General features: G+C 36.3%; 1 protein-coding gene across 1 annotated transcript; it reads right to left on the bottom strand.

The window, feature by feature from the left end:
* Window positions 1–1,290: 1,290 nt before the first annotated feature.
* LOC18423545 (UPF0481 protein At3g47200) lies at window positions 1,291–7,745 on the bottom strand. Its single transcript, XM_011629340.3, has 2 exons — window positions 6,581–7,745; window positions 1,291–1,724 (listed from the first exon to the last, which is right to left on the bottom strand). Exons 1-2 carry the CDS (start codon window positions 7,460–7,462, stop codon window positions 1,317–1,319), a joined length of 1,290 nt encoding a protein of 429 aa, XP_011627642.2. The 5' UTR covers window positions 7,463–7,745; the 3' UTR covers window positions 1,291–1,316.
* Window positions 7,746–18,023: the final 10,278 nt, after the last annotated feature.

Below are 18,023 nucleotides of genomic sequence, written 5' to 3'. Positions count from 1 at the left end.
AAATTGTGGCTCTTTTAGAAGGAGTACATTGAGAAGGTCCTCGTTAGAATCTGGATGAAAAATTCAAAGCCAATGGATACTCCTCGTGCTGCACATTTTTTATTGACAACCGCATTATCTCCAAGTTCAGATGCTGAAAGGAATACGTGTCACGTGTTCCCTATGCGAGTGCAGTTAGAAGCCTTATGTATGCAATGGTTTGCACTTGTCCAGATATTTCATATGCCATTAGTATTGTTAGCAAGTTTATAGCTAATCTAGGAAAGAAGCATTAGCATGCGGTAAAATGGATTCTGCATTACCTAAGGGGTACATCAAATATGGGTCTGATGTTTGATAGAGATAACAAGTTTGGTGACAAGGTTGTTGGTTATGTTGATGCCGACTTTGCGGGTGATTTGGACTCTCTAATACCTACTACAGGTTATGTGTTTACACTTGCAGGAACTCCGACTAGTTGGAGGTCGACGCTACAAACTGTTGTTGCCTTGTCTACGATAAAAGCATAATACATGGTTGTTACTGAGGCAGTAAAAGAAGCAATTTGGCTAAGAGGGCTTGTAAGCGATTTGGGCTTACGACAGGATGAGACTATTATTTATTGTGACAGTAAGAGTGCAATACATTTGGCAAAGATATTAATCTTGAATTCTTGAATCCCTAATTTTAAGGGATTGGTTTTCTTTAAATTAGGTTTTCTATTTATTTGGGTAGAGCTTATGATTTAGTATCTAAGTTTTTGATAAGTCCGACTTAGATTAGGATAGAGCCGTAGGTCTACATCGATAGGGATAAAGTTCCTTTTTGATAATGTTGGGAAAGTTGTGATTGTTTTGACATACTTGTCTTTGGGGCTTTATTCTCTATATATAAAGATGCTTTTCTAGAGAGAGAAAGCATGTGTGGAAAAAGTAGGCCATACGTGGTGCACTTTTGGGTTTGTCTTCTCTTATTGGGATATATTGTAGAGAGAGAAAGTGCATAGAGAAATGGAGAGAAATTTTGGGGGTTTTTTGTAGAGAGAGAAAATTGTAGAGAAAAAGGCTTCGTGAGAGATTGAGCCTCTAGTTTAATCAAGTAAGTTGCCTTATAATTTTCTTTCTTTGATTTAGTGAAAAACATCGATCGTCTTTATCCACGGATGTAGTCACATCTGTTACGAACCACGTCAATCCTGGTGTTCTTTTTTTTTTTTCTATTATTTATTTTCTGCTTTATTTTTGTTGCTTGTTGCTTGTTTTTGTCGATTTTTTTTCTCGTACTTTATTTGCCAAAAATCAACGCAGCAGGTTTAGAGCTTCCGCACACAACATAAATTACTTAATATAACTCAACACCGAATACACAGTTTGAATCAAAGTTAAACACAACAGGAGCCCTGCTGCCAGCAACGCTATAACCGTCCATGGGTCGCGAAGGTGGGTGTTGACGAAGCGAGCCCTCCACAAATTTCGACGCCTCTTGCAGTGGCGGATCAGCCGGGTCCGCAACCCCTTCAGTTTGGCATTCTCAAAAAAGGCCATTCCCTTAGTGACCCGATTAAAGAGCTCAGCCACCTGCTGGTCACTTTCCATCCTATTTTCTATTATTCCTGAATCTACTAGTAGTTGGACATCTTTGGCTGTGTCTATCAGATCATCCATCAAGTTAACAAATGAGCTGACATGATTATCCATTCCCACATGCAACTGCTCGAAAGCCATCACATTCAATAGAAAGGTTCCCTGTTCCAAATGCCATAAAAAGTTAAAACAAATAAGGATCAACCCAAGTTTTTCCTTTTTTTTTTTTTTTTTTGATAACTTCTCTACTTTAACCCGAAATGGATTTCATACTAAAAAAAAAAACAAAAAACAAAAAAAAAAAAATATTTTTCAGCTTTTTTTTCTTTCAATTTAGATTTAGGTCGGGCGAATTCACTCGGAATTGCCCCAAGGGAGCCTGGTTTCTGATGATTGTTTTGACTCCATAAAATCAAGACAACCTGGTCGTAATGTGTGGATCCTGGGAATAAGATTAGGAGATACGTCGCTGAAGACAACATAGGCCTCCGCATGTCACATGTCACCCAAATCAGTCGGTAAAGACTTTAGCGTGTCTACAATTGATGAAGTTATTTCTAAAGAATCTCAATCTCTCACTCTGTGTCTTTCTATTATTTTTTTGATGAGGTAACATAGGAATGAAAATGAGATGTAGTGCTACGAAATTCTAGTTGTTACCGCCTTGACCCAAGACCAATTCCTCCCTCTCCATGTAGCTATATCCTGATTTCTCTTTCAATGTTTGCTAGACTCTTCTCTTTCTCTCTCCCCCTCTCTTTAGAGTTCTCTCATAGGTTCTTTTCAATGTTCCCAAGAGGTCTAAAAATCCTTAGGCCAGTTTGGACGTCAAAAAAAAATATATTCACAGCGAAAAAAATAACATATTTTTTCCACCTCAATTCAAAAACAATTAGCTGTTGGTAAACTGTTTGGATGTTTAATTTCATTGATTTATCAAAAAACCTCTACCCCACTTAAAAAGAGGGAGAGGCATGGTTGTGATATCACTATACAGAGGAAAGTTCCGCAGGGTCTGATGCCCTAATCCCTTCGTGATTTCAAGAAGTTATTGCGAAGCGAAACAAGGCTCTCTCCCTCTCCTCCAAACCAACAACAACGAAGAGCCGCCAAATTCTCCTTCCCCAACAATGGCAGAAGTCATCGGAGACAACACCAAAGAATCCCAACACGTATAAACTCCTCCCCCTCTTTCTCAGGAAGCATCGATTCTCCATTCCCCTCACCAAAATAAAATGCCCCACATCCAAAACCCTAGAACTTTAGAGTAGATTGAGGTGCGTAACAAGCCTGAGAGGGACGAGAAAATGAGCAGGGGAAAAAGGGCGACAATATAAAAGGGGCGAAGAGAGAGAGAGATGGAGAGAGAGGGTTTTGAGACGCTGAACGGAGAGAGATAGAGAGAGTGAGAAGCATGCGAGGGAAGTCCTTTGCTCTGTACGACAAGGGAGGAGAGGGAAGAGCGTGTGGGTTACCGAAAGAGAAAGGGCTATGAGAGGGTAAAGTTTCAAGAGAGAAGCGACGCAAGCCAAAAAGATTTGAGTCCGACTTAGATATTTTTGATTCAAGTTTTGGGGAAAGTGATATCATTCTAGATGAATTAGAAATTTTTATGAGGTTATCCAAATGGTTGTTACCTTCTATTTTAATCTTTTTTTCTTGTCATTTGAAAATTATGCAATTTTGGGTACATTAGAAAAAAATGCATTCTGAAAAATCGAATAAAATATGAATCATAAAATGGATAGAGAACGTGGAATATTAGATGAATTTAAAGTCAATGAATATTGTTTGTAGAGTAATTTACGTATGGACAAAAAATAGAAAAATACAAAATGGGTCAATTTTGGTCAAAAAATAAACAGAAAGTCAGTCAACCCGTATTTTTTATTTTTCAAAAAAATTGCCCCTCGATCCTAGGATGGCATCCTCAAACTATTTTTAATTATTATTATTTTTTAGTTTTTTTCTTTAGTAAGGCAATGCTTCAGTGTGAATGGCAGTGCCAGTCTTAGGTTGGCATCCTCAGACTACCATATTTCTTAGCAAACATATGAGATAATGCGGTCCAAAGATGATAACCTCGGGCCACTCTGAAGAGCACCAATGAAGGAGGTCCGAGGATGCTAACCTCATATCACCCTGAAGGGCCCTAGAGAAGGCGGTCTGAGAATAGGCAGCACATTCCGCCAACCTTGGACCACTTTGAAAAGCACCAAAGAAGGCGGTCCAATGATGCTATCATTAGACCAATGGAGAACTGCCCTAAACATTAGGGCACAACCCTACTATCGAAAAACTCAAAAAAAAAAAAAAAAAAAAAAAAAAAAAAAAAAAAAAAAAAAAAAAGAAATTGCAGTCCGAGGATACTATCCTTTGACCAAAGGGCAATTTTGAAATAAATAAAAAACTCAGGTTGATCAACCTTCAACATAATTTTACCCCAAAATTGGACTCATTTCATAGTATAATCATTTTTGTTGTGTCTGTATGTAATTCACTCTTGTTTGTATGAATTGACTTTGATAAAAATATATTTTTTCCCAAATTGGAATACTAATACTTCAGTCTTTGCACCTGCTGCAATACCTGCAATCATGGTTTGAAAATAATTGATCTGTGATATAGATCGCCCATCTCGAAAATTGGGCCGGATCTGTAGACCGACAATTCGGATTGCAGGATCGGCCAGATCGACAAGATCTGACGTTCAAAAATTCAAAAAATAACCAAAAATCTTAAAAAATAGTCTATTAGATTTTTTCAAAAACAAAAGTTTTATTAGATTAAAGTTTTTAATTATTTTTATTGAAAGTACACATGTACTGAGAAGCAGTCTCATGTCTGAATGTTTGTTATCCATTACATTCATTTTATTGTCAAATGAAATTTAAAATGCAGCTCATTTCAATAAACGGGATCTTTAACTCAAATCTATTGTGAAAAAAGAGGAAATATATAATAGTTTTGGATCTAATATATAGACCCCTACAAATATATAGAACTAATATGTAAGAATTAGTTTGTGTAAAAATATAGCGTTTATAAACATGAACTTGTAATCATGCTTTAATAGAAAAATAGATAGATAATTTCATACATATAATGTGGAATAATGAATAGAGCAACTTGAAAATAAATTTCAAAATGGATTTATTGACTAAACGTGCCCATGCCCAAGGATGTAGTTTTATGATTTTCTTTTAAAATATCTCATGAACAAGTATTATATTTTTTTAAAAAAAATATCCTATAAAGTAATATAATTTTTTACTTTTAAATATCCCATGAGTTAAATTATTTTTCTTTTTTAAATATCATAATGAACTAATATAATTCATCCCACATTTTATTAGCCAGATCCCGATCGGAAAAATCGTCCTCGACGATCTCTCGAACGGTACAAACTGTCTCAAACACAATGAAACGTTTAGCCGTAAATACTTTGCAAGTGTTTATGATATGCAGAGAGAGAGAGTATATGATATCTTCTTAGAACCTGGTCTATTTAATGGATGGACCATGCAATTGACGCACAACTTGTTCCTAAAGTGAAAGGAAGCAGTCCCCCTTTATATTATTAAATTCTAAAAATTTCTGAAATTATGGAAATTTCGAGTCTGTGTTAGTTTCAAAGGATCGCTAGTCCATCAAAAACTTGAGTTTTAACCAAGGTTTAAAAACGTTGTTGTCGTGAAAAGAACGCTTTTGACGATTTGCCCCCCATTGCCCTGTGCGCACGAAGTGCCACATAAGTGCCCTATGTAAGCAGTCTTAAGTACTTGCCCTTGCAAGTGTTTAACTCAACGTTTGCGATTAGCGTGCAAAGCATATTAATTTGTTTCATGCAATTATAATAAGTTTCAATTATATATAATTACAAAGCAAAATTTCATATAAATGTACAAAAATTACATTATGAAAAGAGTTGGCCCTCTACTAAGAAACTTCATATAAATAATTTCATAGTTGGCTCTCCACCATGTAATTTTAATTTTGTAAATATGATCACATTAAAATTACATTAATAATATTATTTTGAATGAATATAAATATATAAAAAATATTCTTATTTATATAATTATGTTAAAATTGATATTGCTATATTAAAATTTTCATTTACTTTAGATTGTCATTTTAAATTAATATACTTATAAATTTAATAAATAATAACAAATAACTTATTTCTTTTTTATAATATACAAAAATAAAGTACATATAATTGAGTTATAATTACATATAATTACAATAACAAAATTTCATATAATAATTACAAAAATTAACATAATTATGCAAAAATGTTATTTATTAATATAATTATGTTAAACTTATGTCAGTATAATTATTTTTATATACATTAAAAATATTTTTAAATTATATGGAAGAGTTTTTAAATATTTTTAAATTATTTTGATGTAATATTATAATTCTATGTTATAATTAATAATTATACAAATATCCAAAAAGGAAAATAACTTCTAAAAATTTACCTATTTTTACAACGTAATGAAAGTACATAATGCACCACTCCTAATTTCTTATAGAAATAAAAAAAACATGATTTTTAGAGAATTATAGTGATTTTTTGAAAAAAATTCGAAACAAAAATTGCCGATTCGGCCGATTCTCCAAACCGATCTACCGATTCGACACGGGTACGGATGTGAATGATTCGGGTTGCGGATCCACTTTTTCAAACACTTGCAATAACCGTTTAGCATTAAGAGTTACCAAAAATCTTTTAATAAATTTGCTCCTCGCAGCTGTACGGATTAAAAGATTGATATCCTACATAATTCCTCTCAATAACCAAAAAAAATCTGCCCCTTTTTCAAGAGGGTACAAACTTTAACGTAAAATTGTTAGAAAATTAATATTTTATTGAAAAATTTATCTTTTATTGAAAACATTATCAAAAGAATCCATAAATTAGATATTTAATGTTCTAGCCCTTTTCTAGCGTTTGAAATTGAACCAAAAAACCTGTAAAATGTTAAATTGTGTTAACGAATACAAACCTCAGATGGGGTAATGACTAGATAGGGTAGCTTCAGCACCCCGTCGTCGAAACTGATGTCTATTTTGGCATCGCTCGGGCTCACTTGGAACTTCACCCCGGCATCTTGTAGCGCTGTGGCTGATGGTACCTTCTTGTGATACGGCTCCGGGTTTCTTAGCCCCTCTTCAATTTCAGGAAAGTTGCACCACGGTGTTGTCATTTGGTAAACATGAAGCGGATGCATCCCCTTGATGTCCGTCGAATTGCACTCATCACTCCAATAGAGCTCATACGCCACCTTATGCGCCTCGGCGGCATCGGGGCTTTTCCCCAAGGGGTCCAACAAAGTCTGCAAGACCAGCAACGGGATTTGGTTTTCCAACAGCAGCAGGTCCTCAGTCTTGTTGTCGGCGAAGAAATCAGCCCTATTGGGGCCGAACACCGGGTCGTTGTCTGCGTAGCCTGATGTGTCCTTATCTATGGTGGTGCGGTGGAGTTCAAGCAAGAAGCAACCGTCGAGCAGCAACATGTTAAGGAACTCGGGGATCTCCATTCTGGGCAGCTCATCAGGCCACTCATAGCAGGCCCTGAGCTTCCGCTCCACAGCTTCGAGGGCCACTAGGTAGACGTCGGCGGAGTGTTTCGAGCGATCAAGGAAGTGGAGGAGTGCACGACGCTTGTGGTGCTCCATGGGTTGGAGGTGAGGGCTGCCGTGGTGCAGTGGACCCAGCGAAACAAGCCTGGGAGTGAAGGACCCTTTATGGAAGTCATGGAGGTAGGACGGGATTTTGTAAATACAACGATGTGTCCATTCCTCCGCCTCTTCCTCTTGGTTTAATTGGACATTCCCATTCACTACATCAATAACCCATTGTCTGTCCAATTGCTCCCTGCCTTGCATATTTGTAATCTGAAAGTGTTAAGGACTTCTTAGATTTGGGGAGGCTAATCGATATACAGGTGGTCTCTCAGATCACGCATGAAGCATATAACAATGATGAGAAGAATCGGAATATTCTTTTGGGAAGTCTGCCGTAGCATTAGCTTAATTTCTAAAGAATATCCAATAACATGAAAACAAATAAAATATTTGACTACAAACGGTTCCTCTTACATTATCCTTCCGCCATCTTTAACTCATTATATCTCCTGATAGCCATGGTATGCTTCATAAGAGAGGGTTCATCAAACTCTCTCTCAAGTATATCATAAATCTCACTTGACCATCTGTGGGCCCCCCACCCACATGCTACATGGTGGGTCCATGTGCACTATGGCCCCCCCCACCCATGCTACATTGTAGGCCCATGTGCACTATAGGCGCCCATATAATTTTATAAACATTTTTTAAAATTAAATAAAAACTTTTAATATATATTTGAATTTTTATAACTTTGTAAAATCAATAACTGTGTTTGTATAAGTCAAAAAATCATATATAAAATATTGAGAGATTCATAAAACATCAAATAATAAAACTAAAATCATTTCATTAATAAAATAAATACAATTAAATTAATATGATGGGAAAATGATCCATATAGTTTTAGGAATTTAATTTGTAATTAAGAGGTACTCCACCTTCAATTGTAAACTACATACCACAATTGCTTTATCGAACCTACACAGTGTTTCTCATGACCCACAGTCCAAGCAGTGGCTCATTAGCGAGTCACCAAAGTCTACCCGATGAGTCAAGGGGTCACAATCCCTGTCTGTGGATTATAGGTCATTCCCTAGAGACGAGTCAAGGTCACCACGATATGATGCGACCACAACTCTATGCTGCATGGGGTTACCTCGCGCACAAGCATACGCTTCACCCAAAAGGTGAATCACTGGCTTTCCCGAATGATCTATCGATATCCATGCCGTGTGATGAAACATGGATGAGGTTTTGGCCCCCGTCTCAGTAGGCCTACAATCACACACATGGGTCACACAGTCCCTCGGCTCACTCATCCGGGCATATGCTCCGACCTCATCAAGGGCTAACCCAAAACCCTTCACGGTTTATTCTTTATGCCCAGGTACAATTGGGGCCGAACACTAAGTCATCGTTTGCATAACTTGTTGTGTCCTGATCTTCAGTGGTGCGGTGGAGGTCAAGCAAGAAGCAGCCATCGAGCAGCATCATGTTAAGGAACTCGGGGCTCTCCATTCCGGGCAGCTCATCAGGCCACTCATAGCAGGCTCTGAGCTTCTACTCTATGGCTTCGATCACCTCCAAGTAGACATCAGCCGAGTGTTGCAAGCGATCAAGGAAGTGGAGGAGCGCACATGGTTGTGGTGCTCCATGGGTTGCAGGTGAGGGCTGCCATGGTGCAACGGGCCCAACGAAACTATCCTGGGAGTTATAAGGCCCCCTTTATGGAGTTTATGGAGGTAGGACGGGATTTTGTAAATGCAACGATGTTTCCATTCCTCCACCTTCTCCTCTAGGTTCAGTCTGACATTCCCATTCACTATATGAACGACCCATTGCCTGTCCGATTGCTGCATGCGTTGCATATTTGTAATCTCACAGTGGACGGACTTTTTTGAGGTCGAAAGGCTCCACTAATCGATATATAGGTCTCTCAGATGACGCATGCGATTTAGAACAAAGATGAGGTTGTGGATTATTTAGATAAGATGAGGAGGGTTGGGGTGAGCAATTTCTTGTAGAAGTCTGCTATGGTTTTGGCTTAATTGCTTTAGAAGCAAGGAAAACTTTTGACTACAAAACAAGCCTCAAACCGGATGCCATGAGACCTTAGAGATACTCTCGATGCTTTTCTTGGACAGGTGAGTGTAAGAGACAGAGAAGAGAGATACGTTCTCTTTTTCTTGAAAAGTTTTATTGAAATGAAATAGTTAATATTTTACCCATATTTATTTTGAGCAAATTATGTTCGGATATTATTGAGAGGGGTCAATTATCAAATAGGATCGTGTTTTCTAAAAATCACGAGTACTACCCCCTCACCCTGAGGTATTTTTTTTTTTTTCAAAATTGTCCCAATCCGACAATGCGACACCGGACAAGAGGAGGGTCTATTTTATCTCCCCTTCTCTTATCTTTTTTACTATTCTTACCTCCCGCTCTCACTCTAATCCTTTGCCTATCTTTTCTCCTCTACGGTTTTTTATGGTTTCAATTTCACACTGTTCATTCTTTTTTTTACGTCCCATCTCTTCCCGCTTTCTCCCTAAAAAGCATAAAATTCCCCTTTTCTATTCCATTCACGACTTCAGGTGAATTAAGCTTGCGTGATGTCTCCCATCAAAACAAAAATCGCACCTAAAAACCAAACCTTGTGAATAAAAACCTCATAAAAAATGGTCAAAATAGACCACATGATTTGTGTCGTGTTGTGTCATTTTTGTCTGGACGATACGATGTGTCGTCTACAAATGATTTGAACCACACAAACTGGGTCATCTGAACTAGGATCGAATTTCAACTAAACAAATGTGTCCAGGCCATATCTTACAAACTGTAGATCAGATTCAAGTGATTATTCAACCATGGTAAGATCTTGATCTTCTCTTCAATTTTCAATGAAAAAGGGCCCAATTTGGATAAAATTTGAGGGGTCTAGAGGGCTAGGAGTTTTAGGTGTCTGTTATGGGTCTAAGGGTGTCAGATCGGGTCTGGGGTAGTTTTCTATATTTATTAATCTCAGGATTATCTAGGATGACTATTTGGACTATTGGGTAAGCTTAAAGTATTGGTTTTAACTCCAAAAATGTGATTAGCATATACTTGGATGTTGTGGTCCCTAGGGTTTACTAGGTTGTTTTCATCTCCAGGGTTAACTAGGCTGTTTTGGTACCTAGGGTTCAAGAACTTAAAAAAAGTTGCCAATTTTAAATTTGGTATCTACAGTTGTCTCTCTTTGGTGCACCCTATCATTCGAGAAACAAGTGGATGACAAAGAAGTAGACACCTACAGACAATGTCTCTTATTCTCTTCACCTAATATCAAATGGTCAGAGGGTGTATAGGTTCATTTAGTGGAGCTATAACACAAGACATCGGGTCATCCCACTCATCGTTGCAGTTTCATCCTAGGGTTTATGACATGAGCTTCTCATAGGACATTTTTTCATGCTAATTCGGACTCCTGAGCAGGATTTTCTGGCCATGCCACATGAGCTTAGACTTAACAATCTTTCGATTGTTGAATCTCTAAATTATAAATTTTGAATTTGGCAACTCCATCGTTTCTTCTCTCTACTAGGTTTGTTTAGAACTACGTGTTTGGCTTAAAGCTTGGAATACCTTAAGGCTAGGAAACCTTTCCTAAAGAAAGTTTATCTTAAATTTCGCCTCATTCCATAAAAGGATTCTCAACTAATTTCCAAGAGAATAGAGGAAGGTAACGCGATAACATCATTTACGGGCTTCCAATTCCTTCGTTTTAGAAAATATTTCAGAAGTTTTAGAAATATAACCAAGAGTTGCAGTGGATTGTACGATTTTAAAAAAGAAATTAAAGTTTTTCAAATCACATGATAAAGGATTTTTTTAAAAAAAAATTTATTTATTGAAAAGATTTAAAAACCTTTGAAAATAAATTTCGAAAGATATTTTAGAAAAAAATTTTAAAATTGTGGAGGTTTGACAGTTTAACCACTTGTAACCCCATTGGTGGACCTTATATGAGCTTGTCGAGTCCTTACTAGGATTTCAGGTCGAGGAATCATGAACTACTTGTTCATCTTCTAACCTTGGCCCTTGTGTTGTAATTCCAAAGGCAGTTCTTTGAAGTTTTCGAGAAAATCGACATCTTGGCAAATGTAAGATAGTACTACTAAGTGATCGGAATTTCCTTCGACTGTGCATTTCGTTCCTACCTCACCTACCTTTTGAAGTCCAAATGATCACGGTCCTTAACTATCAAGCTAATTTTCATTAAATTTGTTTTTGACACTATTCTCACTCAGGAAGAAGGAAGAGAAGATGTTTAGAGATGAAACACTTTAGAGAAGAGATGGAAATGAGAGATAATTTCTCTAATTCCATCACCTTGGGGTCGTTTTAGGGTGTTCAGCCCGATGGCATTTTTTCCAATGCTTGAAGACGATGATAAAGAAGGAGAAGGAGAAGAAAAAGAATCAGTGGTACTCTATTTTTTTTTTTTTTCTTTTCTTTTTATTTAGCACCTTGCCCGCAAAACCAGATTGGGACTCTTTCATTCTTTCGTTCTTTAGGTGGCAGGGAGACTCTAATTTTAGTTATTCGTGGATTTCCATCGCCCCAGGGTTGGTATCAATATCTCTTTTACAATGCTTGTCGTATTTCCATTGAACTTTTCTTTTGAACTACCCGACTTGAACCTTGATTTTCAGTCTCAAAATCACTAATAGTTTCTTGGTCCCTCAGTCTTTTGTTTGGACGACTAAGCTCATTAGGGTTTTTCCGTTAAAGAGATAAATTATGTTATTCATTAGGATTTATTCCATTTTGGAGTATGAGGTGTGAATGCCCCATTTTCCAATTGCAAGGTGTGAGTGATCATCCCACTCCTTTTCGATTGTCTTTTCTATTTAAAATTTTGGGTCATACTTGAGAAGTTAATTTTGGAGTAGGCTCCTTAGTGCTTGAGTCCAAGTGGGACTCTCGCACAAGAAGAGTGACTAAATTAACATTTGGATGGCCTTAGGACGGTTGGAAGTTAAAAAATAGGGGCTCAAGTTCATTAACTACCCCTGCTATATCAGATGACTGTACCTCCATTGAGTGAGTTGGTGGGACTGCCCTTACAGGGTCTTCTACATCAACAAGGGCTTATTCTTTGCTAAATGAAGTCTCTTGATCTGGTGGTGCCTCATTAATTGCGACCATGCCTCAGTGGTTAACGACTTCTAGACAGCCTCCCTTTTGTGGAGGTAACATGGGTTAATTTTTTAATATCTAGCACTTCTTCCCATATAGATGGATCATCCAAGAAACCATGCGAAGGTGGATCAAGAGATACATAGTAGGAGTTTTTCAACCTCTTCTCGAGGGAATGGTAAGGCTCACCATTTTTCCCTTTCTTTCAGGTGAGACAAGTCAAAATCCACCTAGAAAATTGATCCCTCTACATTATTTGTATTCTATAGAACAAAGGTATCCCCTTCATCCAAGTTCTTATAATCGCACACTATTTTAGTCGCCTAGATGCCTTGACCTGTATTTTTTCTTCTTTTCTTTTTTTATTTTTCTTGATTTTCGAGTAAAAGTGCTCTTAAAATGGAGATTTAGCTGATTCTGTTTTTTATTTTAATTTTTTATGTGCAAATAAAGAAAATAAAAAGGTAAAAACCTAGCAACAATCTTTTATTACATATTTACATTTTTTTAAACAAAAAAATGTGGCCCTAAAATGCAATTTTTGGGATTTTTTATAATAAGGAGGACTAGATTATGTTGAAATGCATTTCTTTTAAAAGGAAAATAAATAAAGGTGTTTTTATTTTTTTTTATTTGAGACAACAAAATGTGTTTTTGACATTGAAAATCAGCTTGATTGCCCCATGTGGGTGGCAAACTGTTTACTGCCAAATTCGAGAGAATTTCCAATGGCGAGAGCCTCTCAAATGGAGCTCCAAACTAGTTCAAATATTGAAAATCAATAAAGAGTGTTGTGCCGGTCAATTTACAAAAGCGTAAGTCAATCTAGATAGATCGATTTCCTCTTCCGATTGCTCGGAGCGCCAACTAATTTTTTATGTCACAAATACTTCGAAAATAATACAAACAAATTAGAAAAAAAAAGAGTGAGGAGACTAAGAACTTACCTACCCGAGCAAGTCGGCTAGGGATGCTTGAAACTTGGAATCGGGGGCCATATCAAGACAATGGGTTATATACACCATTGCCTTCTCTTTCCAATTTTGAAATTAACTTAGATTTGACTAAGAAAGATTCAATTTTGATATTGGAGTTTCAAGAGCTTGATGGCCTACGTCTAGTGTTAGGGTTTATGCTCCTAGGTTTTTATGGTTGAAGGCTTAGTCCCTGGAGTAGGGTTTAGGGTTTTCCTAAACTCGGGTTTGCTAGAATTAGGGTTGGCATGGGTATTTGTCCGTGAATGTGGCAATTTCCTTTATCTCATATTCTTTTAAGGGAAAGGTTTCGATGCTTTCCCTAAAGCATAGAAGTTCTATCCTCCCTCTACCATCCAGCCGTCTAATTTTTATCAAGAGAGCCACTCACCGTTTGATCTTAGATCTAACGTCTCAAAGTATTTTATTTTAAGTTTTTCTTTTATAAATTGTATGAATATGAAATTTGATACATGCCATCTTCTCATTAGGGCGCACTTATAAAAAATATTAAAAATAATTTTTCGATGAAATATAATGACCAAAATACCCCTTGAATCTTTCAAGGGCATTTTGGAGATTTTATTTTATTGAAAATATATGTTTTTTTATATTTTTGCTAGTGCAAGTTGAATAGAGGAATGGACGCCCAAAATTTGGTGTCAAAACAGTTTATAGAAAAAAATTAAAAATAAAATAGTGTAGAGACGTTACATTATGATTGGAGTCATCTTAGCCCTCCTTTCAGAATGGACGGTTGGATAAGGGGGGAGGATAGAATTTCTATGATGTAGAGGAAGCATAGAAATCTTGTGTTTCTTTTAAAACATGATTGTTCATCAGACTTTCTTTTCTTTTCTTTTTTTTTTCTTTATTTTTCTTATTGTCATGTCATTGCATCTTTTAGTAGTTAAACATTCAAGCATTTTTTTTTGACTTTATGGCGGAATAATTTAGAACAAAAGGTTGCAGAGTAACGCGATGGAAACATTCCCTTAAAACTATGAGCCCAAACATAGAGCACCCAATTGTCATATTGAAGAAACATCGAAACCTTGATTCAATTAGTGTATTAGAATATAGAAAAATGTAGTAACTCATAATTGATGTGCTCTATAAAAAACCCTTAAAGAGCTCTAGTTTTTCTAAATTGATAACAATTGACCCATGAAAGTCAAATTCATTTTCGGGACCTTTGTGCTTTTCTTTTCTTAAGCCTTGAGAGATGAAGTGACGGCAGCCAAAACCCTGGACATTATGCTTTCACTTGTTATAAGAGATACAATCAAATAAAAAATAGAAGGTAAATAAAGATAGAAGGCTCATTGAGAGAGAGAGAGGAGAGAGGGTGGTGGGGTGCGAGTAGAGTGAAAGAGAGAGAGTGCTGACAGGGGGAACACAGAGAGTAAAGAGATAATGGGAGTAGAAAGAGAGAGCCATCGAAAATGTAAAAAACATGGGTAGAGTTGGGGCTTTGTAGCTTTAAGAAAAATGATTCGATTTTCAAAACATCAAACCACTCTGTAATATAGGTCTGATGCTTCAAATATTGTAGCATTTCTGTTCCAAAAACATATGGACAGTTGGACGGATTCTTTTTCAATACTTATTGAGAAGAGAAAGCGGTCCAATATTTCTAATATTGCATCGAATAAAAACACAAAAAATTAGCCAAGTGTAGTAAGGACTGATGTTTAAAACATCGGACCAAATGACAACGCAAACATTTAGCTCTAGTTCATTACCAACATTGAACCTCTAAAATATAGAAGTTAAGCCCAAGTGAAAGCAGTCTTATGTTTAGAACATTGGACCAGTTGGAAAATAAAATTTTTGCTAGGTAGAGGTGTCCATCGTAACCCCATATAAGGGAATGGGCCCTTAAAAGTGTCTGTCATATAAATCGAGTGGTTCGATTTTTTTGACATTCGACCGCATTATAAAACATAAATGAAATAAAATATGACCTGATGTTTAAAAAAATATATAAAATACGGCCCGATTTTGGAAACATTCGATCAAACATCGGATAAAGGGCAAAGTTTGAAAAAATATGGAGGTAGAGGGGGTTGGATAAGTCTATGTGAATGCCACTTGTTTTTTTACCAGTCCTTAATTACCATATTTTGTATAATCCTCTATTTTTTAGATAAGTTGAAGAGCGATGGATAGATTTGCCAAAATGGGGGCAAGGAGGGACTAAATCCTGGAACTATCAACTGTGAGGAGCTTATAACATATTCAATGAGCAATAAAAGAAAAAGACATAGCGATGTTTGTATCACTTATCTTTCTAAAACATAAAAACAAAAAATGCAAATTGACTTTTAAAAAGTAATAATGAAACAAGATGTGGAAGATCCAGAAACCCAAAACTGGAGTTCATACTTCCTCTGGAGGATTGTTAATGGCAAAGCAAAAGAAGTTGAGAGGACACCTAAAGCAAAACAAATGACGTTGAAACCAGCTGTAATGGCAGCTTTTGTGCCATGTCTTTCGAAAATATTGTCCAAGTTTACAGATTGCTCGAGAGATTAGTGGGGCACCACAGTTTCACTTTATTCGATTGATGAAAAGTGCCGAAAATTGTACTAAAAGAAACAAAGGGAAAAGAAAAGTCAATTGCTTGGGCTAGAAATGAAACACGAATCTGACGTTCAAACTTTCTATAATTTTTTCTATTTTAAAAGCTAAACCAAAAAATAATTTCAGAAAATCTATGAAATTTCTGATATTCTGTAATGAAGTTTGCTAGCTGCCCGCCTTTACCTCCTAGTGCTGATTTCTTGCGATTAAACCGTAAAATTGCAGTCTTATTTCTGTTGTGAAAGAAGGTTGTTACTTTCGATGTTTTCTTGATTTTTGCAAATGAAGAGAGGGAAAATTTGAGGAAATTTTGACATTCTCTTGCATGTCTCTTTTTTGTTTTTCTTTTTTCTTATTGTATATGGGACAAGAGTAACAAAATTTTATTCCATCAATATAAAACAATGCAACAGTCAGGCCATAGTCACAAAGTTTGTAACCATCATCCAAAACAAAGAATAACCAAAAACTGAAATACAATATCAATCCACTCACTCTCACAAGTATACACATGTATCAGGCATCTCAACAAATCGGCTTCATTCTTCTTTAAATTAGCATCCCTTGACTATTTGCACCATCTTTTGCCAGCTTATCTGCAGCAAAATTGTTTTCTCTATAAACATGTACAAATCGAATATTTGTTCTTGTAAATTTTCCGTTATGTATTGGTGGTGATTTTAACATGATTAGATGGTCAGTTGAAATTTCGTCTTCTACTTCCCATAATCTATCTATAGAGCTATTTAAATCAGTTCATTTTGCGGCATCAGCTTATTGACTTACCTATTAATGGGGCATATTATACTTGATCGAATAATAGCATCGACAATCTTATTCAAAGTAAGATTGATTGCTTTCTGGTCTCTAATGAATGGGAGCAACATTTTTCGTTAGCTCGTGTTGTGGCTTTTACTAAACTATCTTCGGATCATATCCCATTATATCTACATACTGAGAACTGTCAGTTTGGTCCTAAACCATTTCGGTTAGACTTGGTTTGGTTAGATGAATAGGAGATTGTTGAAATTATTAAGCACTTTTGGCAAAATTCTATTAGTTTGGGGTGATATGGTTTTCGCGTGCATATAAAGTTGGTTTGTATCAGGCATAAGTCATGTCAATGGAAGAAAGAGACGAAGTTCCAAATTAAAAAAATGATTCAGAAGATCATGTTAGACATGGAGGGGATAGAAGCTCATATTCAAAATGGGTGTAATTTAGCTATTGGTCATCGACAGGATAAGGTAGGTCTCCTAAGTCTCTTCATAAGATGCTAAGATCAGAAGAAATATATTGGCGGCAAAGATCTAGGGTGAAATGATTGAGAGAGGGTGATTTGAACACAAAATATTTTCATAGAATTGCGAACTCCAAGAGAAGACAAAATAATTTTTCGGGAGTTTGAATTGAAAGAGTTGTTGATGCGGATAGAGATGCATGGGAGAAGAAATTTGTCGGCCATTTTCAACATTTATTTCCTAAGGATATGATTTACTCCTACATTGCATGGGTTGAATTTTCAAAGGTTGTCCTTGGAGGAGGCCAGATCGTTGGAAGGATGGGCATCTAAGGTGGAGGTGCAACAAGTTGTTTTTGCTTTGCCGGGAGATAAGGCTCCAACACCTAATGGATTCCCTCTTAGTTTTTTTCAAATATTCTGGGATGTTATGAAAATGGCCTTGATGATGGTCAATGAGATTTTAGATAGGGGTGTTCTCAATACAGCAATAAACTCAACATATATAGCGCTCATTCCAAAAAGAGGCTCGTTCTCAGGGATATCGGATATTCGCCCTATAAGCCTGTTAACAAGGATGTATTAAATTATTGCTAAGATACTGGCTGAAAGAATAAAGAAGGTGTTACATAGAGTTGTGGCAATCAACGTTCACTCAAGGAAGATACTACAAAACGCATATAGGCGAAAATGAACTGTGATGTCGCATACCATCCTTACCATCCAAACGTCATCGCATATATATATATATACATACATATATATATATATATATATATATATATATATATATATATATATATATATATATATATATATATATATATATATATATATA

Source organism: Amborella trichopoda, chromosome 8, assembly GCF_054954075.1.
Source record: "Amborella trichopoda isolate Santa Cruz 75 chromosome 8, AtrichopodaSantaCruz75HAP2 v2.0, whole genome shotgun sequence".
Taxonomy (NCBI): Eukaryota; Viridiplantae; Streptophyta; class Magnoliopsida; order Amborellales; family Amborellaceae; genus Amborella; species Amborella trichopoda.
This window is presented reverse-complemented; position numbering and strand designations above follow the sequence as displayed.

Bases quoted from the DNA above. Each gene is read 5' to 3' on its own strand.
- LOC18423545 (XM_011629340.3), bottom strand. From the start codon at position 7,462: ATGCAAGGCAGGGAGCAATTGGACAGACAATGGGTTATTGATGTAGTG. The intron at 1,725-6,580 runs GTTTGTATTCGT...CATTTGGAACAG, and splicing joins TAGTCATTACCCCATCTGAG to GGAACCTTTCTATTGAATGT.